Here is a 26,455-nt window from a genome sequence, read left to right as displayed (position 1 = left end):
GCCACTGGTCCATGCCAATTCGCAGAGCGGGGGGTAGTAACCCCTGGCAAATAGGAGCCATTCTCCACTCTTCCTGTCTGCAAGGCAGGACTAGACTGCCACTGGTACTCCAGCCTAGGGCCTACAACCTCAGGCGGACCAGGAGTCTCAGGGAAGGCTCTCCTCCCCTTACCTCTTCTTCTAGGGTTCCTCCTCCCTCTACGAGGGGTACCCCTAGAACGCCATTCCAACCCAGGACTTATCCACTCAGGTTGCACCGGGGTCAGAGGTGGGCTCTCCCACCCTCTGCACCCCCTTCCAGAGGTCTGCCCTCTCCCACCTGGAGAAGTTCCTCTGGAAGAAGAACCGGTCAGGACACTGGTTACAGTCGTCCTACCCTTCAGGTCAGGCTGATCCTGAACCTGGCCTTCCAACCTCTGGTCTAAAACCTTCGGTGGAACAGTTGCCTGGCACTCCAGGACTTCTGGGGACTTACACTCCATCCCCCTGAGGCTAACAAATGTCACATCTGTTGTGTGACTGTCTGTCTGGCGCAGATCTCCCGCCCTCTGTCCACCTGACAGTGCGTGACGATCCCCCAGACCAGAAGTGGTGTCACCATGGTCACTACACGGGAACCTAGCCCAACTGGGTAGTCCCTGACCCACTGGTCCTTCCACTGGGGAACTCCCCCAGTCACTCCTCACTCTGGACTCCTGTACCCTCCCTACTGGAGCGGTACTGCCAGACTCTAGAACCACAGGAGCTCTGGTTACAGACGCTCCAGGTCCTCTACTCACTAGGAGATCTTCCTCAAGTGGACTAACAGGACAGCCTAGGTCCCCAACCTGGTGTTCCCTCAAGAAACCATCCAAGTCCTGAGGCAGGGCTTCGGGCGTCTGGGGAACCTTGGTCTCCCCCTCACTCCTGCTCCACTGAGAACAGGCAGTGAGCCCCTACACCCTCCTCGCTATCCTGGGACCTAGCTGGGCTACACTGAGCCTCCTCCACCACGCTGGGCTGGAAGATCCCTGAACCACTACTTTTGGAGTCACTCACCAATGACTCTAGAGAACCTCTGGCCCTTTCCCAGCGGTCGGCTTCCCTTGCCAGTAACTCTGTATCAGTAAATCCAACTTGCAACAGGTGTTGGCGCAACTCTGGCGAACAACCACTGAGCACCTGCTCTTTGACAATAAGATCAAACAAGACTTCAAAATCAGAGTCAGTGTGAACCTCTACCCAAGCCCACAGTGCTCCACAACAGTCATCCTCAAAGTCTACCCAAGACTGGTGAGACGGTTTCCTAAGGTTCCTAAACCTCAACCTATTCTCCTCCTCTGGGGAAACAGGAACCATACTCTGGGAACTGGGAATTTCTACACTGTGATTTAAATAGCTGCCACCACTGGACCCAACCCTCCCTGGGGGATCCAGACACTCAACACTGCGCGCAGGGGATAGTCTACCCTCCAGAGCTACTTTGCCTCTGGTGGCGGCCCTCTCAGCCTCCTCTATCCTTTCCTGCGCTAAGACCCTCTCGGTCTCCAGCTGTTGCTTTCTAATGCCCAGCTGTGCCATAGCCTGGGCATGCTCCAACCTGAGCCTCTCTAAAGCCAGCTGGTGCTCCCTTTCTCTCCTCCTATCTTCCAGCTCCTCTGGGGACAGGGAAAGGGATGAGGCGCTGCCTCCTATGCTGGACCCAGCAAGGGACTCCCTATCTATGGGGTCCTCACTATCTGCTGGCGTCCCTGTGCTATCATTTTCTTCCTCCTCTTCTGAATCTTCAGGGCTCCCCACAGACCCACCACCCTCCTGGTGTGAAGCCCGGGCCCTTTCCTCACTGCGCTCAAGGTCCCACTGACACTTTTGCCATAGGATCAGGCTGCTCCTAAGTTCGGACTGAGTGTCTAACTCATCCACCCCTATGTCTCTCTCTTCACAGAACCTTACCAACTCTCCCATACTGTATCTAAACAGATCACAGACATCAAAAGCAGGCACCATTCTGGCGGACGTTCTAGTGAAGAGATCACACAGGGAACCTAGGGGTCTGAGCTAACACAGGAGTACACAATTCACAAGGTATTCAGCAAGCTCTCTACCCCAGAGAACTCACACTCACTTGCCTAGTGCCACACACCATTCATCCACACACAACCCCCCCCTCGGACTAGTAAGGCAGTTTCTACCACCCCTGACTTCTCAACCTGACCACAAGTGACACAGGTACCAGACTCTGGGCGCGGGGCAGGGGAACAAATGCACTGGACACAATTGCACAATGATACCTTCAGGAGAAGAAAATATGAAACTTCCAAAAAAACAATCCCCTTAAAATGTGGTCATCTAAAATGCAGAGTTTTGTGGTGCAGCCAGCCGCTACTAAGGTACAAGGCAAACACAAATCCTTATCCCACCGCTTGCCGCCAATGTTGGAAATGGGATCCCTGGCTGGCCAGGGCTTTCGCCAAAGTCAGTCAGAGACCACCACTCCCAAGTCAGGGCAAGGGAGTTACACGCCAAGATAACCCCTGCTCACCCTCTAGGTAACGTGGCGCGAGCAGCAAGGCTAAACTTGGAGGCGATGTAAGTTAAGTATTTGCGCACGCACTCCAGCAACAACACCCAAAGGCCCACCACAAAGGAAACTCCACACAAGGTTATATAAAAATAGCCTTTGTATTACACCAAAACACATTAGATAAAACACACACTTTACAATGTGCCAGAGGCACGGGCAGAATTTACAGGGGGGTATTTACAAGACAGGGCCACCTGGACCACTGTCAGGAATCAGCACTTTCAGAAATAATACTTTTGCATGTAAAATCACTGTAGCACACAATAAAACACAACCAGTAATCACTGGTAACCAGGACCTCACTAGCACCACCTGTACTAGGGAGAAAACAACCACCTATGTATTACAATACCTGTAGGGGTGTAAGCACATAACACATGATGCAATGCATAACATTCATTCAGAGGTGTAAGGGGGAAAACACATGATGCATCACAATACATTCAGAGGTGTAAAAGGCACATGACGCATAAACAATACATTCAGAGGTGCATAGAAAGGACAATTGCGCCAAACTCACGTAAGTCACCACCTGTGACTGTCCCTAGGCCCTCTGGCCTTGTTGGGGCTAGGACGCCCTGTGTCCAAAGTCAGGGTCCTAAACGTAGCAGTTGCCCACAAAGTGCTGGGCAACTGGTGCAACAATGTTTGAGCCTGCCAGGGCTCAAAAACAACAGTGGGGGCTCAAGAGCCTCTCTGGGCCCTTCACAACCACTTTGGCGCCTGGAGCCTCTCTCCGGGCCCTAAGAAATAAATGTGGCCCCCCTAGAGCCTCTCTAGGCTCTTAACTTGCATGGGCCAGGGTGGGGCCTCTCTGGGCTCCTTCTTCCATTCTGCCCCCGAGCCTCTCAGGGCTCATGACCAAAGAAATGCCCCTGAGCCTCGCAGGCTCCAACCAACAAATGCCGCCTTTTCGAGCCTCTCTGGGCTCTGGGACACTGGGGGCGCTGTAAGCGGGAGTCCCCCTCCCGGGGACTCCCAAGGCAATGGTGCGCCCTGAGCCTCTCGGGGCTCAAGACACAAAGCGCGAGGTCGCGCTACCGAGGGGCGGGGGGGGGCGGACACCGACAGTGTGTCCCGGCGCCCCTCCCGTGCCTGGCGCACTCACCGGCTTCCGGTGCAGGTCCGGGGCTCCTCTCCAGCTCGGGGAGCCTCGGGCGGCCCCCGCAGGCAGCGCCTTCTTCTGGACGGCCAATGAGAACACAGGTCACCCGGCGAGCCTCCCGCAGCCACAGCCAATGGCAGCGCGGCTCCCGGGTGACGTCAGCAGCTGCTCCGTGGCTTCTCCTCGGCTCGGGGAAAGGCGGGGCTGCTTCCTCCGGGCTGCGGCGGTGCTTTTCACCCGGGGTAAAGGCGGTGTGGGCAGCCGCTCGAATGTTCCAAACCAGCGAGGTGGGCACTCGCTCTACAAGGTCGATAAGGCGCTCCCAAGCGCCAGGGGGCAATCACAGCGCTCCCAAGCGCTACAAATCAAAATAAAGCGCTCTCAGCGCTGGGGTGAAGGCACAGCGCTCCCAAGCGCTACAAGCCAAATAAAGCGCTCTTAAGCGCTAGGGGAGAAATGAAGCGCTCCCAAGCGCTAGCACAAAGTCCAGCAAAAGGTCCTCAGGGCAGGCAGGGTCAAGGCTGGGCCCAGAGCCAGCACACTGGGTCTCCAGGCAGGGAGACACCCCAAGTGGCGGTCCTCTGGCCCAGCAGCAGCAGCAACAGCCCCCTCAGGATCCTGGAAGAGAACAACTTCAGTGGGGACACAGCCCCATTTTTATACAGTGCATTCCTTTGTCTGAGGGTGCAGAGTGGGGGCGGAACCAGTCGCAGCTGGTTCTTGAGTACTCTGTTTACCTCAACCACCCTCTCTATTCACTGGCAGGGCTTGGGTCATTAGACACACCACAGGGGGGCGGAGCCAGCATTGTGTGGGGAAAACCCAGCCCATCCAGGACACAGGTACACTCCTCCCACACATCACTCATGCTAATCTCCCACTCACCACCGGGCAGACCCATCCAGACTTCCTGGAGCCTGGCATGCCAGCCAGCTCCAGCCAATCACACGCCAGCACCCTCACAGCACACGTACAGCCATGTCTAGAAATGGCGCTTCGCTACTAGACACATACATGCTGCATACACCGTTGCGCAGCATTCACTCTCACGAGTTCACACATACCAGACTCAAGCCTGTACACCCCACGCATCAGGAACTACCAGGGACACATACATTCCCCATGCATTCCTATGGGCGGGCAGGCCTAGCTCAGCACATGCACTCAGAGTGCGCACGCACTTTCCCCTGGGACACAGTGAAAGTGCGCAGAATCCCAAAATCACCATCTCCAGGTCACCCTTTTCCAGCAAAAAGTCTAGGGGTGAACCTGCCCTAAGGGCCAAAGTCCAACACCTATGTTCCAGATCTTCCAAAGAGATTTCAGTGACTCAGGCTGCTATAACAGAGTAACTGCTGCAGGGGTCCCCACCCATTTTTCAGGGGCTCTACTTACAAGATCTACCGTTAGTGTGGCCGGAAATCTGGAGGCTGCCGCTTGCTCAGCTTGGGAGGGTGAGTCGGAAGGCCGGAGGTCAATGGCTGCCTTCTGATCTACCACGTTGCCTCACCCCGAGCTTCATCGGTGGTTGGGCATTCTCTCCCCCGCTTCACAGACCAAGTCTCTCCTGTATCCCGCTTTGACCGGCCAAGGCCCGGACCGCTAAGGCGTTAGGGGGGAGGGGTTGGGGCTGGTACAGAACTAAGTGTCTCAAGCGGTCAGGGCTAGCCAGTGCTGGCTATCGCTGAGGGGAATCTTCCCTCTTCTCCTGGCAGCTGGCGCGGTTGCTCTAGTTACTCTAAGGCCCCCGCTGAGCATTCAGTCTCTTTTCTTCACCTCAGGGCAGGGCTCAGCGAAGTGGAACAATCACCAGACTCAGTCATCAGGCCTCCAGGTATCAGCCATGCATGTAAAACAGAGGAGCACCCCGGTCTTGTGTACTCCCCACCAGTGTAGTTTGTCCCCTTTTGGCCGCTGCTAATGTCCCAGTTGAATGCACTGGTCGGCACGCGGTCGAGTGAGGGGCCCCTCACCTCGATCTCCATACCGCAACAATGGTCTTCGGGGAGGGGGGGTGCAACGGTGGGAGAGCCATTTGCTCCCCCCGTCCATGTCCTGCTCTCCTCCCCTCTTTGCACATGGACACGGCAGGCTCAACAGCTGCGGCGCCACACCAGGGACTCTTGGTGTGGGTCTACTCCTCGCTTCCGTGGCCATCGCCTAAGGCCGATCTTGACGGCCTCGGCCTGCTCCAGTCCCCCCCATGTCGCCACAGGTAGGGGAGGGACCTCGCTGTTGTCCATGGGTGTGGATTGTAGGCCACGCTCCCTTCTTAATGTTTTCCTCATATTTCAGGGGGCATCTGTCTACAGCTGGATTCCTTCTGTTCCCCACCGCACTGTCCCATAGATCCACCACCAGTCGGGCAGGGCCACTCGTCTAGCCAGAATTTTCGTCACCGCCCAGGCCAGCAGCCTCCGTCCTCCACACAGCTCTCACGTCAGAGGTGGAATCAGTGGCTATCAGCCGGCATTTTGCCTGTGATGCACACCCACCACATTCTGTTGGGCGCAGAGCCTCAGGGGGATCCTCCCTGTAGGGCTGCAAAACGGAGGGCTGCAAAATGGTGGTGAAGTGGCGGTGGCACAGAGAGACACGTCTCATCCATCCACCATCTTGGACGCGCACCCTTCACCTTTTTAAAAAGGTAAATATGAATAGGTGTAGCTAGCACTGACACCATATGCATTCACAGATTGACTGGGTTATAAAAGTTTAACTAAATTTGTATGAAATGACAATAAAAAGAAATGAAATCGAATCCTTTGCACAATATTTCTGCAAGAGCAGTTCAAAGAAAGATTCTCTTTATTGATAAGTGTTTCAGCATCTGAATGCTAATGAACCGCTCTTTAAATAGAAATTCTCCCAAAAATATCCCCAAATGACCAGGTTCACAAAAACAGCCTTGAGCAGCAGAAATGCAACCACAAATTTCGAAAAGCTACCTGAAGCACCACAAAAATTACAAGTCAGCACAAGACACCACCTCCAATTAGTGGCAGTGAAACTTTAAAAAGAGTCCAGAGAGCCACAAATCAACAGGAAAAGATGCAGCTCATGAGCAAGGCATAAAGGGGCCCTAAAGTATTTTTTTGTTAAAGACAGCACACATTAAATTGGTGCTTTAAGAGCATTGTAGGAAACTAGGGGATCTGCTGTGAACAGTGTGGGAGTAACTGATAACATATACTTTCAGTCAAAAGATTCTAGGGCCTTGTGACTACTTGGGACATAGGTTCTTGGAGTGTGACCCCATGGGGATCTGATAGCTTGCTCTGAAATCCAAGGATGGCCATGCTGTTAGTAGTTATTATTAGTGTTGAACTGTACCTTTCTGAGCACATTCTTGTTCCACAATTTGTCCAGCAGCGTCCAAGATTGCCTTTGAAACACCTTACAAAGGAGAACATTGGTTAGCCATTTATTTACAAACACAATCTCCGGTTCTCTATGAATCTCACATCTTTAAAAATCACATTTGTAAAGTACTCAACGAGAATATAAAAAAAATGCATTTTATTTTAAATACATTTTTGTGCCAAAATGTAGGACTTCAACATTACAGACAAGTATGTTCAAGAGTCATCCGCCTAATCCAAATTGAAAAACAGTATTCAAAACAGAAAAGAAAACATATTGCAAGAATTAACATAACAAAGAAGGTGAGGCATGGGCTAGCCTACAATGACACCAGAATCCAAAGAAACCAGCATTTGCAATGCAATAGGTCATGCATTACTGAAAGTTTGAGCTATTGGTGTTGGTAATAAAAATGCAACGCAAATAGCTAAAACTTTTAGTAATGCGGAAGCTACTGTATTGCAAATGTTTTTTCTCTATTTATTTTTCAAGCAGTAGGTGCAGCGATTGCTTAAAAAATAAATAAATAAATAGAAAAAAAAACATTTGCAATGCAATAGCTCCCGCATTACTGAAAGTTTGAGCTATTGGCGTTGCATTATTATTAGAAACTCCAATAGCTCAAACCTTAAAGTAAGGCGAGACCTATTTAATTGCAATGCTTGTTTTCAGATGTAGGCGGACACCTTCAGACAGGCAGGATTAATGTGGCAGAATGTGTTATCACTTTGCGGAAGTGCGTTTTACAATGATTGAGAAACCGACTGCACATGGACGAGCAACGACGGGCCACGCTGAGTATGTTAGTGTCAGGCGTTGTTTTTTAACTAAGGATTTTTTTTTTTTGGAAAACCTTTATTAAAGCACTCAAATCAGTACAGACGTAGGCCTACAACCTCAGAGGCCAGCAGTAAATCAGGAGACGCAAAAAGGAGCAATGCAGTAGTCCACAATTCAAAAGGAAGTCACTATGTATGCAGAATACACGGTTGCAGGCACTATGTAGCACAAGGATAAGAGAGGTTTCATTTTATAATATGGAAGCAGTAGCAGCGGTTGTATCAACAGAGGCATCACACTATACAACATACCAGAAGAGACGGGAGGAGCATATCCCTCCATGCATTCGAGAATTAATGATGAACAATAAGGCTGAAAACACATACTACGCCTGCCTAAGGCAGGCCAGGAATAGAAAGCAAACAATGGCAAGCAAATTAGCAAAAACGTCATCCGGAAATCCCACCCGTCCGAAACGATAAAGGAAAGGCAAGTGCAGATGCTCAAATAGTGAAAAGGAGAAAAAAGAAGATACAGCCAACCCTACCCTAAGAGAAAGAGAAAGGGACCATAGAACAAAACAAACTAAAATAACAACACCCCCCCCAATACCCACCACCCCACATCACCGTAATGGCTATGGCCTACCCCACTAACAGCGTGCCTGTCGCCCCAGGAGTACCCCGAAGAAAGAAAGAAGAATAGAAAAGAGAGAAAAACAATAATAAAAGGATATACGTGGAGGAGGACCTCCCAGCTCCCGCCCCTCCCCCCACCACTATGCGCCCCCCATATGCTATCACACCTAGTAAGGATAACGCAAAATTGGCAAATTAGGGGGGAACCAATAATCACCTAGCCCACCCCCCGCAAGGGAACAATATGAGGCGAAGTCCTAAATCAGCACCGATCCCAGCAATGCAGTCCGTATAGGCAGCAGTTGGTCAACCTTGGCCAGTTCGATCCAGAGCAGTGAGAACTCCAGTACCATCCGCCATCACTGCCAGAGGGCCAAACAACCGAACACGTCCATCGAGGCCCATCCCAATGGAAGCTGAAAGCCGCAGTACAGGCACAGCCCAGCTGTCCCCGTCGTCCCAATTCACAAATAAGGATGTTCGGCGCTGGTATCTGACGGAGAACACAAAGTCCAGGGGAAAAGTAAAACCCGCATCTAAGCACCGCAGACCAATTAACTCGCTATCAGCAAGACCCCGCACTTCATGCGATAAGGAAGGTCGGTCAACCGATCGCAAATCGATGGGGTCTAGAACCGTAAGATCACCATTTAGAACAACAGAGTACATAGTCTTGAGCCCCATCGCAGACACAACAGCATCCAATTTAGTCTCAAGGTCTAGCAGGCTCCGAGTCATGAAGAGGTGCAAGTCAGCGATAGCCGCCATGGCAGCCCCGGGCGTATATTCCATCTCCCCTCTTCCGGTAGTAGCAATTGTCAACTCTGCCCGAGACCCTCCAAGAAGAATAATCCTTACCGGGGTGATATTCGAGCCAGTTCAACCCCCTCGGAGAATCGAAGCCGGGTTGAAGCGAAACGTCGTTCGGCACCAATACACAAACCGTGGCCGCTCTCCACCATCGATGCTAAGAGGAGATCCCACCGATCCGACTCCCTGTTGCAGCCAGTGTACGGCCCGATGGAAGTCCGGGCCACCCCCGGCAGCATCAGCGGTAGATTCGCACCAGGCGGGCGGAGCTGTTGTCGGCCTTTGTCCAACCACCATCCGGAGCATCAATAAGGGCAGTCAGGCAGTGCTTAGAATAGTGTTCCCCTGTCTCGCTGGTAGCGCTGTGCAGACGTGTTAGTCATCGCTGAAATCGGACAAATCAGGTCTCCCATCCGGGTCGACCGGTCCATCTTGGCAAGTCATGGCCGATGTTGTTGTGCTTGCCGCCGGCCGCTCCACCACTAGAGGTCCCGGTTTCTTAGTTGCTCAGGCCGCAATCTTCCCGGCGACAATAATTCCATAAGCAAGCCGATATTTCAACCGGAAGCACACCGCTGGGCACCGCTACACTTCGCCGATGCGGGATCGTGTCCCAGGTGCAGGATTAGTGGCAGGATGTCGTGGAAGGAGAAGGCGACCGACGGAGCCGAGAGCCCGAGCGGCCATCTCGGTCGCCGGCTTGGCTCCTCCAACTAAGGATTTTAAAGAATGTAAATGTTGTTTTTTATGTTTGTGTACGTGGTCTTGCTCACGCACAGTTTAAAAAAGTTAAATGCTATAGAGCTCTTATATTTTTGATGTTTTTAGGAGCCAGACTTACTCAGCACGTTTCATGGTATCAGCTTTAAACAGCTTAAAGCTAAAGCAGGGGTGCCGCTATTGCTTCAAAAGTAAAGTAATAGACAAAAACATTTTGTATCTACTTTACTTTTCAAGCAATCGCAGCACCCGAGCTTTAGCTTAAGATGTTTAAAGCTAACGCGCGAGTACCGCAATTGTAACAAAAGTAAACAAATGGCTGCCGCATACTTTTTCTTTCTATTTAATTACTTTTGAAGCAATCGTGGCACCTGTGGTTTAGTCTAAGAAGTTTAAAGATAAAACAGGGCGTGCCGGCATGGTAAGAAAAGTAAAGAAATAAAAAAGCCATGCGGCCACATTCGCCGATCACAACTAACAAAAGAAAGGTGTGGCCGCGATTATTCCAGCGGGTTCTTAAAAATAAAAGGGGCAACCCAGTAACCAAGGGTCAATATTTCACAAAAAAGTGTGGACTGTTTAGGGAAAGTGTAGCCCTTGACTTCCACGGCAGAGTGTTAGGCTAAGGGTACAAACACCTCTAACTCAATTAGTTCAAAGATATATATTCATTTTGTTCAACTTATTCTTTGCGATATTCAATTCCATTTTAAACTTAAAACTATTTTGAGGTGCTTCTTGAGAGTGACGGTGCAGTAAAAGTGACTATGTGCTATGTTCAGAAACACACACATATGGGACTGATAGGGATAGTTGGATCTTTCGAGTTGGCACTCGTGGAGCGAGTGTTGCTATCCACCATCAATATATTAAAACACAGTCCACATATGTTATTCTGTCAACGTTTCGACCCCCTAAGTATGTTTTATTCAAAACGGGGTCATCATCAGGACTAAAAATACATAGGAGACACCAATTGATAGGGGCAACTGGTCCCATAGTGAAGGAGGTATTAATCCTCAAAGTATCTTGAATCTTTCATGTGAGCCCATCGGAGATGAGACTAGGGCGTTTAAAGGTGTATGTGTCACCAAGGAATATAACTAATGCGTTTCAAAATCGTATGTCTGCATTTGATCAACATCGTCTTTTGACAAAGAGCCTTCCTCCAGAATGGATCGGCCAGTTGCCCCAATCAATTGGTGTCTCCTATGTATTTTTCATCCTGAAGATGACACTGTCTCTAGGGGCACTTCACAATTGTTTTATGTCTAATAAATTGAATTGCGTATCTCAAAGAATACATTCAACAAAATGAATGTATAACTTTAAGGTTAATTGTGTTAGAGGTGTGTGTACCCCGATCCTAACACTCTGCTGTGGAAGTCAAGGGCTATTATTTCAGCTGAGGCATGCTGCGCTGGTTAAATAAAATAAAAAGCGTTGTGCAAGAGCATGTCCTGCCTGCAACAGCAGGCATGAGAAAGCCATTTAAGAAAATAGTGCTCTGAGGCAGTCATTAAAACATACAGAGTATCAACACATGTAACAGGGGGTGTCCTCATGGGAGGTTACAAGAAGGGAAAAGGTGGTACTAACAAGAAACTACTAAGCCTATTGACAAAAGACAAGCCATCATTTACAATGGACAATAACAGGAGCCAATTAAAAAGATGAGCGGAAAGTGGGCTGAGCTTCATGCTCATATCCTGAATACAGCATATCTCAAGACCTAAAAAATGAAAGGAGAGGAGCGCACAAAGTATAACTGGCATTTGCTATGCAATAGATCTCGCATTTTCAAGAGTTTGAGCTATTGGCGTGGTAAAGGACAACGCCACTTATTTATGTGTTTTGAAAACCTGCAAGCAGTGCTTTAACATGCAATTAAATACATAAATAAAAGGTATTGTCATTTATAGTGCCAACAGCTTAAATTCTCGCAAATGCGAGACCTATTGTATTGCATATGCTTGTTTAAATGGCTATAAGTAGGACATTTTGATGGCTTCTACAATTCCAAATGTGGTGCGCAGAGATTAACTCTTCCTATTTTGACGTGATACCACCACCACGGACCACTGATGATACTCGGGTAGCTGACTGATGGGAGTGCACAATTCAACTTAAACTCTGCCCGTGATGCCCAACAACACTTGCAAGAAAAACTTCAGGTGAGATGGCAGAAGGGGGCGGTGGGGGGAGGAGGGGAGTTAGAGGTGCTGAGGTCACTAGACAGTAGAAGTGAATATCGTGAAGTGCCAGCCTTTGGGAGTAGTGATATTGAGCAAGTGTGCTAGATGTAGTGCTTTTATTGTGGAAGTACTAGGCATAAAGGAAAACATGCATGAAGGGCAGGAGTCATGTGCCAGGGGGCAGTAAAGTCTTTGTGCTATGATGGCTGTGGAGAGTGTGTGAATAACGATGCATTGGCCCCGGAGGGGCAGCCGCCGCTGCAGGGGAGGAAGCTTAGCACTGCTGCAAGAGTAAAAAGCTGCAAGCAACAGAGTTACTCCCCTCCCTTTTGTATGTGTGTCTGTGTGGAGCAAAAGAGAAGCAGCTCTCGAGTCATATGGGGCCTCTGAGCTTCTGCACCAAGGTGATAGAGGTCCCCACTGAGCCTGGTGCCCGGATGTGAGAAGGAATATGCTACTTACCAGTATGTATCTGTTCTTGGCATGTAGAGCTGCTGACATTCATAACTTGTGCATAGATCGCTGCCTAGTGTTGGGTCCGGATGATTGCACTTTGTTGTCCTGGAAGAGTCTTTGAAGTAACACGAGATAGTTGACTCCTCCCCTGGACTACAGTGCGCATGGGCATCTTCTCCATCCTCAGATTGTTTTTCGCCATTATGGCAAAGAAGGAGTATAGTAAGTAAGAGATGGCCATGCAAAAGAGAATCCTGCAGCTGCAACAGGCACCGGAGAGGAGGGTGGGCGATATGAATGTCAGCAGCCCTACATGCCAAGAACAGATGCATACTGGTAAGTAGCATATTCCGTTCGAGGCATGTGGGCTGCTGAATTCATATCTTACCATAGACTGTATAGCAGTATCTTCTCTAGCGGTGGTCACCTGTACCAGCTGCAGCAGTCTGAAAAAGAGTTTTCAGGACAGCCTGGCCTACCACAGCTTGCTGCTTTGATTGCACGTCTACACAATAGTGTTTAGTGAAAGTGTGTATGGTAGACCATGTAGCTGCCCTACATATGTCTTCAAGTGGAATATTCCCTAGGAAAGCCATGGATGCCCCCATTTTACGCGTAGAGTGTGCTTTTGGGGGAACTGTTAGAGTGCGTTTAGCTTTTTGATAGCATATTTGGATGCATTTAACTATCCATCTGGCTCTTCCTGATTTTGAAATGGGATTACCTTTATGTTGTGGTGAAAAAGCAACAAACAGTTGCTTTGTTTTCCTAAATGATTTAGTCCTGTCCACATAATATAGAAGAGCTCTCCTTACATCTAGTGTGTGTAGGGCTCTTTCAGCTACTAACTGTGGGTTTTGGAAGAAAACTGGCAATTCTATTGATTGATTGATATGGAAAGTGGATATGACTTTTGGCATAAACTTAGGGTTGGTTCAAGTATTACCTTATTAGCATGTATTTGCATGAAGGGTTCTTGAATAGTTAGTGCCTGAAGCTCACTCACTCTCCTGAGGGAGGTAATGGCAATGAAGAATGCCACCTTCCATATTAGAAATTGCAATTCACAGGAGTGGAGTGGTTCGAAATGAGGAGCCATAAGTCTGGTAAGTACCCAATTTAAGTTCCAGACTGGTGAAGGTGGGTGCTTTGGAGGGATTACTCTTTTAAGACCTTCCATAAAAGCCTTGATTGGTAGTACCTTAAACAGGAAAAGGTGTTGCCTGTTCTGGAGATATGCTGCTATAGCAGCAAGATGTAGCCTTATAGAAGAGTATGCTAGATTGCATCTTTGATGGTGCAAGAGGTAACAGATAATGTTTTGGATGGAAGCATCTAATGGATTGATTTGGTTATTGTTGGAGTAAATTACGAATCTTTTCCATTTTGCTGCATAGCATGCTCTAGTAGTGGGCCGTCTTGCCTCCTTGATAATGTTCATGCAATCAGGAGGTAAGTTAAGGTATCCGAACTCTAAGACCTCAAGAGCCAGATCGCTAGGTTCATCTGATTGGGATCTGGGTGCCTGATTTCTCCATGGTTCTGAGTTAAAAGATGGGGCGAGAGGCGCAGTCTTTGGTGGGGAACTACTGAAAGTTCCAGGAACGTTGTGTACCATGGCTGTCTTGCCCATGTGGGAGCAACCAGGATCATTGTGAGTGACTGCTGACGTAATTTGCGTGCCACTAGCGGAATCAGTGGAGCTGGTGGAAAAGCGTACGCAAATCTGCCTGACCAGTTCATCCATATCGCATTGCCCTGTGACAACGGATGTGGGAACCTGGCAGCAAAGTACTGGCATTTTGAGTTTTCGTTTGTGGCAAACAGATCTATCTCTGGATGCCCCCATTTTTGGAAGAATGGTTGGAGAACTTGAGGGTGAATCTCCCATTCGTGTAGCTGTCGACTGTGTCTGCTTAACAGATCCGCTAATTGATTGTCTTTTCCTGGCAGGTGTTCTGCTAGGAGAAAAATGTTTCTTGGAATTGCCCACGTCCATATGTTCTGTGCTAAGTGGGACAGTTGTGGAGAGTGTGTCCCTCCTTGTTTCTGAATGTAGTACATGGCTGTCATGTTGTCCGACCGGATCAACACAGCCTTGTTGCACAGGTATTTCTGGAATGCTTTTAGTGCCAGAAATATTGCTAGCAACTCTAGTTGGTTGATATGCAGTTTTCTTTGTTTGATTGTCCAGAGCCCTTGGACTGTGTATTGAAGTAAATGGGCTCCCCAACCTGTCAGTGATGCGTCCGCTGTTAGTACTACTTCTGGAACCGGCTCTTGGAACAGTCGCCCCTTGGAAAGGTTTTGTGGGTTCCACCACTGCAGAGAGTTGTAAGCGCGACTGTTTACCAACACTAGGTCCTTTAGTTGTCCCTGAGCTTGGTTCCACTGCCGTGCTAGGCAATCCTGTAGTGGACGCATTTGAAGCCGGGCATGAGGGACAATGAATATACAGGAGGCCATCATGCCTATGAGCTGCATGAATACTCGAGCTGGCAAAGAGTGTTGTGGCTGAAATTTTTGGATGAGAGTCTGCATGTTGGCTATCCTGGCTTGATTTGGATATGCTTTTGCTACTGAGGTATTTATTGTAGCCCCCAGATATTGCTGTATGTGGGAGGGCTGTAGATGTGATATTGGGTAGTTCATGGAAAAACCCAGGCTGTGTAGCAGCTGGAGTGTCTGAGACGTATGGCTTGCACACTGCGCGTACGAGTTTGCCTTTATGAGCCAATCGTCCAGGTATGGAAACACGTGGATGTGTTGCCTTCTGAGGTGTGCAGCTACTACCGCTAAACATTTTGTGAACACTCTTGGGGCTGTGGTTACCCCGAAGGGGAGAACCTTGAACTGATAATGTTGACCTTCTATTGTGAACCTGAGGTATTTTCTGTGAGCTGGATGTATAGGTATGTAAAAGTATGCGTCCTTGAGGTCTAAGTCGCCTTGCTGGAGTAACAGGAGTACTTGTTGTAGAGTGATCATATGGAAGTGCTTCGAGAGTATGTAATGGTTTAGAGGTCTGAGGTCCAATATTGGTCTGAGGGACCCGTCCTTTTTGGGAATAAGGAAGTATGGTGAGTATACTCCTGTCCCTTGGTGTTGAAAAGGGACTGGTTCTATGGCTCCCTTTTCTAGCATGGATTTGACCTCTTGTTGTAGCAGGGTGATGTGTTCTTTGGACATAGGACGGTGTTTGGGAGGTATGTTGGGTGGAGTAGAAGTGAGTTCCAGGCAATAACCATACTGGATAATTTGTCTCAACCACCTGTCTGTGGTAATTGCATTCCAGACTGGTAGGAACTGTTTGACTCTGACTCCGACTGGTGTTAGATGGTCTGGAGGGAGTGTGTTGAAGTCACTGCTTGGCGGCAGTGGAGGCTCTGGTGTTATTGCCACCACATCCTCTGCCTTTGTTATTATTGTCCCTGTAACCTCCCCTGTTGGAGCCTTTATTAAAGGAACTTTGGGTGTTGCTTTTGTATGTAGAGGAAGTCTGTGAAGTGTTGCCTCGTGCGGTGCCTCTGTAGGTAGACCGACGAAAGGAACCTCTATGTTGTTGAAACTGCAGTGCGCCCATAGATTTTGCAGTTTCAGTATCTTTCTTCATTTTGTCTAAAATGGTATCTACTGCAGGGCCAAACAGGAAGTCTTGATTAACTGGTTGGTTGAGGATGGTGGATTGCACCTCGTTCTTAAAACCACAGATGCGTAGCCACGCGTGTCTGCGTAGTAACACGCTAGTGTTAACGGACCTGGCTGCTGTGTCGGCTGCGTCAAGTGCACATTTAATGGAAGCATTAGTTATAAATTTGCCTTCCTGTATGAGGTTGCTAGCCTGAGTTTTGAAAGGTTCTGGCAGGTGTTGCAGTAGACCTTCAAGCTGGTCGTAGTGCGCTCTATCATAGCGAGCTAGGAGAGCCTGTGTGTTTGCGATCCTCCATGAATTATCAGCCTGTGAGGCCACTCTTTTGCCTGAGGCTTCCAATATTTTAGACTCCTTGTCAGGAGCTGGAGCGTCTCCTGTTTGCGAGTTGGCTCTTTTGCAAGCGTTTGCTACTACCAGTGAGTCTAAAGGCAACTGTGATTTAATGTAAGTAGGGTCTGTAGGGGCCGCCTTATATTTCTTCTCAATCCTGGGATTGAGCACCCGTGCCCTGGCTGGATCTTTGAATATGTCTGGCGCGTGTTTTCGTACCCCTTTTAGCATAGGAAGTATCCTGACATTTTTCTCGGAGGTTGGAAAAGTGTCAAATAGAAAATCTTCTTCTATTGGGTCAGTGTGCATGTCGACCTTGTGGTATTTTGCTGCCCTATCTAGCAGTTGGTTAAAAACAATGGTGTTGTCGGTAGGCGACGGCTTTGTAGGGTATGGGGAGATGTCAGGGATGGGTTGTGTGTCATATGGATCATTCTGATCATCCCCTGTGTCATCCTGAGCCTGTGGATCCTCTGGGTCTTTAAAATCATCCTGAGGATCTTTCCCTATGTTATCCTCATCATTGTAGTCTGAGTGTTTAGGAGAGTAGGGCACAAAGGGCATATTAGGATAGAAAGGAGGAGGAGTAAAAGGCCTAGAGGGAGATGTCCCGAAGTCCTTTTTATTTGGTGGTACAGGGCAAGTAGTGTCTGTGTCCAATGGTCTCTTTTTCCGGTAATAAATGGTAACTTTGCCGGTTTCAGGGTTTATATACAGGTTGGATTGTTCCTCCGATTCTGAATCAGGATGGAATAGTTCCTCCTCCACTGTCCGTGGCTTTGGTGCCAATGTTTTTGGCTTACTGACTTGCTTGTGACCTTTTGGCTCGAGGGCCTTTGGTTCTGGAGTCTTTTTCAGCTCGACTGTTGTTTTGGGGTCGGTAACCTTTTTTGGTTCGACATCCTTTATCGGTTCTGCAACTTTGTTTGGGTCGACGACCTGTTTCGGATCAATCCTCTTTTTGTGCTCGACGCCTTTTTTAGGGTCAGTCTTCTTGGTGGAGTCAATGACCTTTTTCGGTTTGACCGTCTTTGGCTTATTTGCACTCTTTTTAGGATCGGGTACTGTTTTCGGATCGACGACCCTTTTAGGTTCGAGGTTTTTCTTTGGCTCGATAGCTTGTAAATCGATAACCTTTTTGGGTTGGGCGACCTTCTTAGGTTCGACCACCTTCTTTGGCTCGACGCCCTTTGGCTGGTCGACCTTCTTTTGTTCAACAACCTTTGGCTCGACGGCCTTCTTCGGTTCGACTGCATTTTTTGGTTCGACGACCTTCGGTTCGACAACCCTCTTGGGTTCGACAACCTTCTTGGGGGGAATGTTACTTGGTCCTGAGCTCTCGGAAGGCTTTGTTTTGGTCTTCGGAGCAGAGCCGGAAGGCGGGTTTTCTGAAGGGGTTTTTTGATCTCGGCTAAGGCCTTTAGGCGATGCTTCGACCGGAGCCTGCGGTTTCAGGATAAGCGGTTTTGGGGGCTGTGTACTCACTGTTTGCCCCGGCAGGATCTGGTCATCGGAGTCCGACTGGACCTCAACGGTGACGATTTCTAGATCCGAGTCCGCCGCTTCTGGGAGATCGTGTTCATCATCGAAGATGTTGTCTGGTTCCGGTCACTGCATCTCTTGCCTAGCGGCCCGGCGAATCCGGATGGTCTTCTTCGAACGGAATTGGGCACATGCAGGGCAATTTTCTTTGTTGTGCTCTGGTGATAAGCACTTGTTGCATACTAAATGCTTGTCAGTATGCGGGAATTTGGAGTGGCATTGTGGGCACCTTTTGAACGGGCTCCTTTCCATCGACAGCAGGCCCACGTGGCGTCGAAAGGCCCAACGGCCCGCGTCGATGACCAGATCAAGATGGAAAGGTTGGTCGAGTCAAGAAGTACCGAACGAGAACAATACCGTCGAAGGCCTTTTGGCCTTTAAAGTAGTTTAGTTTTGGTTTCAGAAGTTGGAGTAAAGGAATAACATCCGAACCCAATGGCGGAAAAAAACAATCTGAGGATGGAGAAAATGCCCATGCGCACTGTAGTCCAGGGTAGGAGTCACCTATCTCGTGATACTTCGAAGACTCTTCCAGGACAACAAAGTGCAATCATCCGGACCCAACACTAGGCGGCGATCTATGCACAAGATATGAATTCAGCAGCCCACATGCCTCGAACAGTGAGTTCCTGTTGCAGTACCCCCCCACTTTTTGCCTGATACCTGATGCACTTTTCCTAGGTGTGCCCTGGGTCCCTGCCAATCAGGTAGCCTGGGCCTGTGTCCCTTCCCTAAAAACTATACTAAAGCCTAAACACAATTGGCAACTCTGGCCACATATCAGCCCCTAGTAAATGGTACCCTAGGTACCCAGGGCATTGTGACCAGAGAAGACCCCTAAGGGCTGCAGCACTTATTGTGCCACCCTTAGGGGCCCTGTACCTTGACACCCACACACTACCTTTGCAGGCTGAGTGTCGAGGTGTAGAACTAAACAAAGAGTCGACGTGACACACATCCCTGTGTGCCATGCACACAACCCCACTGCCCTGGCATACATCAGCCACCCCTCTTGCTGGGTGCCCTATGCCAGTGGTGTGGGCACAGGTGCATAAGCCCTGTGCCCCTACAGTACCCAGGGCCATCCCTGGGCACTGTAATTACAGTGATGCCATTAAGAGTATATGGTGCTGGGAGGCTGTCATTACGAAGTCCACAACACCATAATGGCTACACTGAATAATGGCAAGTTTAATATCAAACTTCTCAGCAAATTAAACCCACACTGATGCCAGTGTGGGATTTAATGTAAAATGCACTACAGGGGGCATGGCCAAGATGACGGCGGAGTAGGACGCGCTTCTCGGTCCCTCCGGCGCCGTTTCCAACACAGCTTTGAATATCACCCCGCAGGGCGCCCATCCACGGTCCGGAAGGAGTGTCCGAAGGCCCGGAGCATCCCAGGGGTCCGGGCGGCACTTCTTTCCCGGAGCGGAGTGCGGTAACGGACCCGAGCGGAGGTGCGGCCTGCGCGACCCGTGTGACACCGGGGGTCGCGTGATAGCAGATCGGAGCCTGTTGCACTCCCGGCGGGGCATCCGGCATCCCTGAGATCGGGAGACCGGACTTGGCGCCTCCGGCCCCCACAGACGACTGAGTGCGGCAGCGAGGACAGCCCGGTGTCGCGGACGAGCGACGGGGCACCCGGAGGCGACTTGCGGCCCTTGACCCGCGACCCTGTGGCGGCGAGGCCCCTGCTCGGTGGAGCGAGGGGCGAAAGGCGGGGCGGTCTTTCCTCGGTCCGCGCCTCGGCGGACGGCGATGGGGATCTGCGTGGCCCGGGTTTGGGGCGCTTCCGACGGGGGCGCCAGAGGGGCCCAGGACAAACGGGGAGCCCACATAAGGCCTCGGGGCCCGCGCAGGGTCTGCTGTGGAGCAACACCGGACGGCGCACATGTGAGGTGAGGCCTACGGGGTCTTTGACGGCTGGACGGCGTCTGGGCTTGGGCAGAGCGTGGTGACTGCTGTGGCCTGAACTGAGCGTGCGGGGCCTAGGGCGGCGGCTTGTTACTACACTGGTGGCTTGGCGGCCTGATTGCCGGGACCGCTTTCTCCCGCCCCTTCAACCTTTGGAAGAATTGAGCGATGTGGGCCCAGGGGGGTCCGACGACCCAGCGGAGAGTTACGACGGTCTGTGACGAACTGTGGCATTGGTGTGTGGCTCACAACCTCTGCATGTGCCCCGAGCTGACCGTTACTGGTGCCTGCGGTGCGGCGGCATGGCAGATTACGAGGCTACGAGGTCGGACCAGGGGACACCCTACATTAGCTGCTGAAAAGGGGCAACAACATGGCAGCGAGCAGGCTCAAGAAGGAAAAGCTACCGAAGGAAGGCGTCCAGAAAAGCGCACATCAGTCAGCCTCGCCGGTCAGTGAGAAATTCCCACGCCGTGATGACCCTGAGGCCCCAGCCACCAAGGCCTTTATGATGGAACTGTTCGCAGCAATTAAGGAGGACATTATGGAGCTGCGTACCCAGCTTGCGTCGGACCTGAGGGAAGTACGACGAGATGTAGACGCAGTGGGCGAACGGGTCGCGACGTTAGAGGAGCATGACCTGAGCACCGCGGAGGATGTGCACCGGCTACAGCAGGATGTCTTGCGCCTCACAGAGCAAAACCTGGATCTACAAGCGCACACGAAGGACTTGGAGAACAGGTCCCGTCAAAATAATATACAGATACGGGCAGTGCCGTGGAAGGGCGAGGGGGCAGACCTGCGAGAATACGTTGAGGCACTCTTCCGGCACGTCCTGAACGATGAGAGCATACAAGAGGTCAAGATGGACAGAGTACATAGAGTTGGCCTACCATGGGGGGCCAAGACCCCGCCCCCAGACATTTTGGTATGTGTTCATGATTTTCAGCTCAAAGAAAGGATTTTGAGGATGGCACGTGAGCACTCTCCCCTCAAATTTCGTGACCATCGGCCTGTGCTGTATAAAGATCTTGCGGCCTCCAGCCTGGCTAAGCGTAGAGACTTCCGGCCAGTAACTAATTTTCGGCGGGAGCAGGGGGTTCCCTACTCGTGGGGGCACCCGTTCAGACTTATTTTCAAATGGAAGTCCAAACTTATCCAGATTCGGTCGCTGGAAGCGGCCCGTGAGCTCTTGGGCTTGGATCAGTCTACTAACCCGACCTGCGCCGATGGATCCCCTTCCCGGCAGCTGTGCCGTTCCCAAGAATGGCAGAAGGTCGGCAAACCGGCGGCAACGACGAAGACGGAGCTATCAGTCACACTACGTGAAAGGGGGGCAGCTGTGGCGTCTGTGGCCCTGGTGACAGGGGCCCCAAAGGACGCTTAAGGACACTGTCTTCTGCGTGCATCCTGCGGGCTACTGGCTGGTGCCGGAGGGGCCCACCCACGGGTTCCAGGCGACGATCCTGCTGGAACGCCGGAGGAATCCTGATGAAGATCGCCTCTACCACCTGTGAGCGTCTTCCTTTTTTCTTCACCAATCACCTTCGGATGATGGACAATAAGTATGTTTCGAACTGCTGGAGTACTTATGTTTTTCTTCTTCTTCTTTGTTGGGGTTATGTGGGGGTGGGGGAAGGGCAGGGGGGGCGTGGCAGGTTCTGGGTCCTGAACCGCTTTGGGTGCTGCGTTGGATCGACAATAAGTATGCTCTGATTTGTTGTCTTTCGTATGTCTTCCATTGTGGGGGTTCTGTTGGGGTGGGGGGTGGGTTCCAGGTGCGGGGCCTTCTTTGGTGCTGCACCGGGCGCCGCTCCTTTTTATGTACAGAGATGGCTGGCTTTGGGGGAGAGAACTCTGGCTGGCATTGGACACGACCCGCGGGGGGTCGCAACACCCCGGATAATGCCCAATGGCCCCGACTGAGTTACGGATCCTCACATTAAATGTGAGGTAGCTTAACAATCCGGTGAAACGAAAGGCAGTGCTCTCCTTGTTGGAGGCTTCCAAAGCGGACATTTGCCTGCTGCAGGAAACCCATCTTCTGCAGAAAGACTGCTCCAGGATGCGGTCTCGATGCTTCCCACACCAATTTTATTCCTCCTCTCCCAATAAAACGGCGGGGGTGGCGATACTGGTGGCCCATCGCTTCAGAGGGAAGGTCCTACAGAAAGGGGTAGAGTTGAAAGAGAGGCTGTTATCCTATAGGTTGTCTCTGGGAGGGGCGACCTTTACGATTTGCTCTGTTTATGCACCAAACGAACATCAGGAAATGTTTTTTCACACAGCCCTCACAGAGGTCGTCACATCCCCTGATAGACACATTCTGGTGGGCGGGGATCTGAATTTAGTGATGGACACTCTACGAGACAGGTCTGGTCAGCGCTCTTCGCAGGCTGGTGCCCTCACCGATGAAGGACTGGCTAGATTGAAGGAATTGGGTATGGTGGACCTGTGGCGCTACGTAGCCTACATTCAGACGAGAGGGAATACACATACTACTCTCACACGCACAAAACATATGCCCGCCTTGATTACTTTTTAGCTTACTCTTCTATGCATGCACATACCTCTGAGGTCGCAATAGATCCCGCGGCCTTGTCTGATCATTCTCCCATGGTGGGGGTTTTCTCCCTCCCGCTGTTGACGCGCACACCACGTCACTGGAAACTGCGCGACGCGCTACTGCATCGCACGGAGGTTGTGGAAAAACTCAAGGGGGTTATCAAAGACTACCTAACACACAACAACACCGAGGACACCTCGTTGCCACGCGCTGGGCGGCGCTTAACGCAGTTCTCCATGGCGAGCTGATAGCGGTCTCAGCGGACGAGAACGCGGAACGCCCGCGCAAGCGAGAGGAACTGTCGCCGAGGACACGGGAACTCGAACATATGCATCAACGCCGGGGGCACCAAGAATATGGTGGCAGCTGCGACAGGTTAGGCAGCAACTGGCGGCGCTCGACCAGAACCGGGCGAAGTATGCAGCGCTACGGGTGCGACATTTGTATTACACAGGGGGGGACCGCTGTGGCAGATTGCTGGGACGTGCGCTCCGGGAAGTGCAGCAACATCAAAAGGTTCAGGAAATCACGACACGGGAAGGGTTGGTGGTCACCGAGGATGCCGACATCGCGGCGGCCTTCGGCGCCTTCTACACCTCCCTATACACGGGGGCGTCGCTGGACCCTACAGAGGGAGAGAGATTCTTGATGACCATTCCCCTCCCGTCCCTGACCTTAGAGCAGGCGGAGTCGTTGGACCGACCTATTCAGCCTGAAGAGGTGATTGCAGCCATCTCACGTCTCAAATTGGCCAAGGCGCCGGGCCCGGAAGGCTTTTCTGCTATCTTCTATAAGACTTTCTGCACGCAGGTGGTCCCGCTACTGACTGCCCTCTAACTCTTTTGTAGACCAAGACGCAATCCCGGGGGACCTCCTAGAGGCCACCATCTCGATCATCCCCAAACCGGGGAAGGACCACTCCTGCTGCGAGGCGTACCGGCCTATCTCCCTACTCAATGTAGACCTCAAGCTCTACACTAGCATTCTGGCGACGCGGCTCGCACCACTGATGCCGGGACTGATCGACCCGGATCAAGCGGGATTCATCCCTGCGCGCCAAACAGTGGATAACAGAAAGAGAGCGCTACACCTCATTGAGAAAGCCACGAGGACAACAGGCGAGTACATGTTTCTCGCAATCGATGCCGAGAAGGCGTTTGACCGGGTCCACTGGCCCTATCTGGAGCAGGTGTTGGTAAAAGCGGGTCTGGGCGCCAAATTTCACACGTGGGTTCTTAACTGCTATTCTTATCCCACGGCAACGGTCAGGGTCAATGGGTGCACGTCCCCCCGATTCCCCAGAGTGTGGCACAAGACAGGGGTGCCCGCTGTCGCCCCTGCTCTTTTCCCTGTATATGGAGCCGTTGGCTCAACTGATGCGGCTCAATCTGGAGGTGCACGGTATTAAATTCGGGGCATACACGCATACTATCAGCCTTTATGCGGACAACGTCCTTTTGTCTCTATCCTCCCCGAGTACCTCTTTGCCTGCCTGTGTGGAAAGCCTTCATGCCTTCACTAGGGTGTCGGGGTTTAAGGTTAACATGGCCAAATCGGAGGCTTTAGATCTCTCTTTGGACCCGCACACCCGGTCCCACCTACAACGGTGCTTTCCATTCCGTTGGTCCCAGATGACCGTCCCTTATCTAGGCATCCACCTAGCACCCACGTTGCATGATACGGTCCGGATCAATTATACGCGCCTGCGCCTCCTTATCCGCAAAGAACTGAGTCGGTGGAAACATCTACCGTTGCGTGGTTGGGTAAAGTGGCGGCTGTAAAAATGACGGTTTTGCCAGAGATTCTTTATCTATTCCGGGCCATCCCCTTGCGTCCTCCGGACGGCTGGCTTCGTCAGACGCAAGCAGAATTGGCACAATTCATATGGAATGGAAGGAAGCCAAGGATGAAACTCAGGTTAGCTACGCTGCCTCCCGAAAAAGGGGGCTTAGGTCTACCGGATCTCCTGTTGTACTACCAGGCGACCCAACTACGAACACTTGTGGAGTGGAGCAGATGGGAGTCAGGGAAGCATTGGCTTTTCCAAGACGAAGCCATAGCGGGTCGTCCGCTGCAGGAGGTTCCCTTTCTCCGCAGGCAGCATAGACCTCCCAACCTTTACGCGTCTCATATTAAGAGGGTACCGCTGGAGGTAAGGGATAGCACCAATCTGAAGCATGATCTGACCACCTTCCCATCCCCGCTTACTCCCTTACTAGAGAACCCTGATTTCACTCCTGGACAGGATGTCGCGGCCTACGGGGAGTTTTGTGCCATATGTACAACGGGGATGGGATTATTCCCTTCGAAACCTTTAAGCAAGATTATGGCCTGCCGGAGACGGAACGCCTCCGGTACCCGCAGGCTCGGCATTGGGCACTTAATAGTCAGGTGCGAGCAGAGGCTGATAGGCGACTGCCACCCTTTGAATATTGGCTGATCACAAGGACTGAGGATAAGCACCTCATCTCTGACCTTTACCGCATGCTACTGGACCGATACTCCCAAGTATACAATTCGGGTAGGGCCCGTTGGGAGCGGGAACTGGGCCGCACTCTCAGTTCTAAAGAATGGGACGGTATCTACTATCGCGCACGTCACTCCGCCTGTCATATGGGTTTGACTGACACTCTCACTAAAATTGTATCCTACTGGTATTATACCCCAGAAAGACTACACGAAATGGACCACAATCGAGAGGCGTCATGCTGGCGCGGCTGTGGGGAAAGGGGGTCCTTGGTCCATCTCCTCTGGGACTGTGTCCACCTCCAGGGTTATTGGAAGTCCGCCCTGGATGAAGTCAATTCCCATTTTGATACTGAAATCCCACGTTTCCCTTCCTACGTCCTGTTGGGCCTGCCGAATCCCATAACGTACCCGTTACGGTCACGCAGGGGCAGACTGATCACCATCACTATCGGGTCCGCACTACAGAACATCATGTCACTATGGCGCACCACACATATTCCCACGTTCCAGGGATGGCTTTATCGCCTGTGGGCGGTCCTTGGCATGGAAAAATTGTCATTGATCAAGGCGGGCGAGGGAGCCTAATATGCGGACCTGTGGCAGCCATTCCTTTCCCTATTAGCCACAGAATTTAGAGAAGTCACGTGCCCTAAGTACTTGCGCCTACTGCGTTTGTCCCAGACTGACAACTAATGAGTTGGGAGGGAGACTACCCTCTGCTGGGGGGGATCGGACCTGGAACGGGGGGGGGGGGGCGGTGTTAGGCTAGGGGGGGGGGATTTTGAGAAGGGGCGGGGTGTTTTCTTCTTCTTTATAATTTTTGGTGTCCTACTTGTCCAACAACGAGGCCTATATGGTTGCACTGTTTATTCTGTCAATCTACACTAGAGGGTCACCTGGGCGATTCATGTTTCAGAGGCCCTTTGTGGGGCATGCAGAGCAGTCTTGGGACGTTGGGTCTAACGGCCCGGAGCCTGTCCCGTTCTTTGCCGCACAACTCAGGGCATGGAGGGTGGGGGCGGTGGTCGTTGAGGGGTCACGGAGTGGTTGGTTCCCCTTTACCTACAAGCGCTCACTGCGACAGAGGCCCAGCATCCGGAGCGCACACTTTCTCCTTCCCCTCCCCCCGCTTCCCTCCTCCCTCTGTCTTATGACGTGGCCGGCCCGATTGGGTTGTAGGCGGCTTGCTGTGTTAAATTGTCAGGGACCCACCGTGATTCATTGATCTGATTGCACGAATCGTATTACTGAGCCAGTCCGTTGGGTTTTAGGCGCCTCTTTGTCTATGTCTGCTGTTTTTGAGTATACCTAATAAAACAGATTTAATACTAAAATGCACTACAGAGGGC

At 51.2% G+C, this 26,455-nt stretch overlaps 1 protein-coding gene across 1 annotated transcript in view; it reads right to left on the bottom strand.

The window, feature by feature from the left end:
• Window positions 1-26,455, bottom strand: part of LOC144823688 (protein mono-ADP-ribosyltransferase PARP14-like) — a 924,605-nt gene that overhangs the window by 355,617 nt on the left and 542,533 nt on the right. The window contains exon 12 of the mRNA XM_078682423.1: window positions 7,002-7,064. Within this exon, the coding sequence (XP_078538549.1) occupies window positions 7,002-7,064 (63 nt within the window). The remainder of the gene's footprint in view (window positions 1-7,001; window positions 7,065-26,455) is intronic.

Source organism: Lissotriton helveticus, chromosome 3_1 (genome assembly GCF_964261635.1).
Source record: "Lissotriton helveticus chromosome 3_1, aLisHel1.1, whole genome shotgun sequence".
NCBI classification, from domain to species: domain Eukaryota; kingdom Metazoa; phylum Chordata; class Amphibia; order Caudata; family Salamandridae; genus Lissotriton; species Lissotriton helveticus.
The sequence above is the reverse complement of the archived record's forward strand: the minus strand, read 5'-3'. Positions and strand labels throughout refer to the sequence as shown.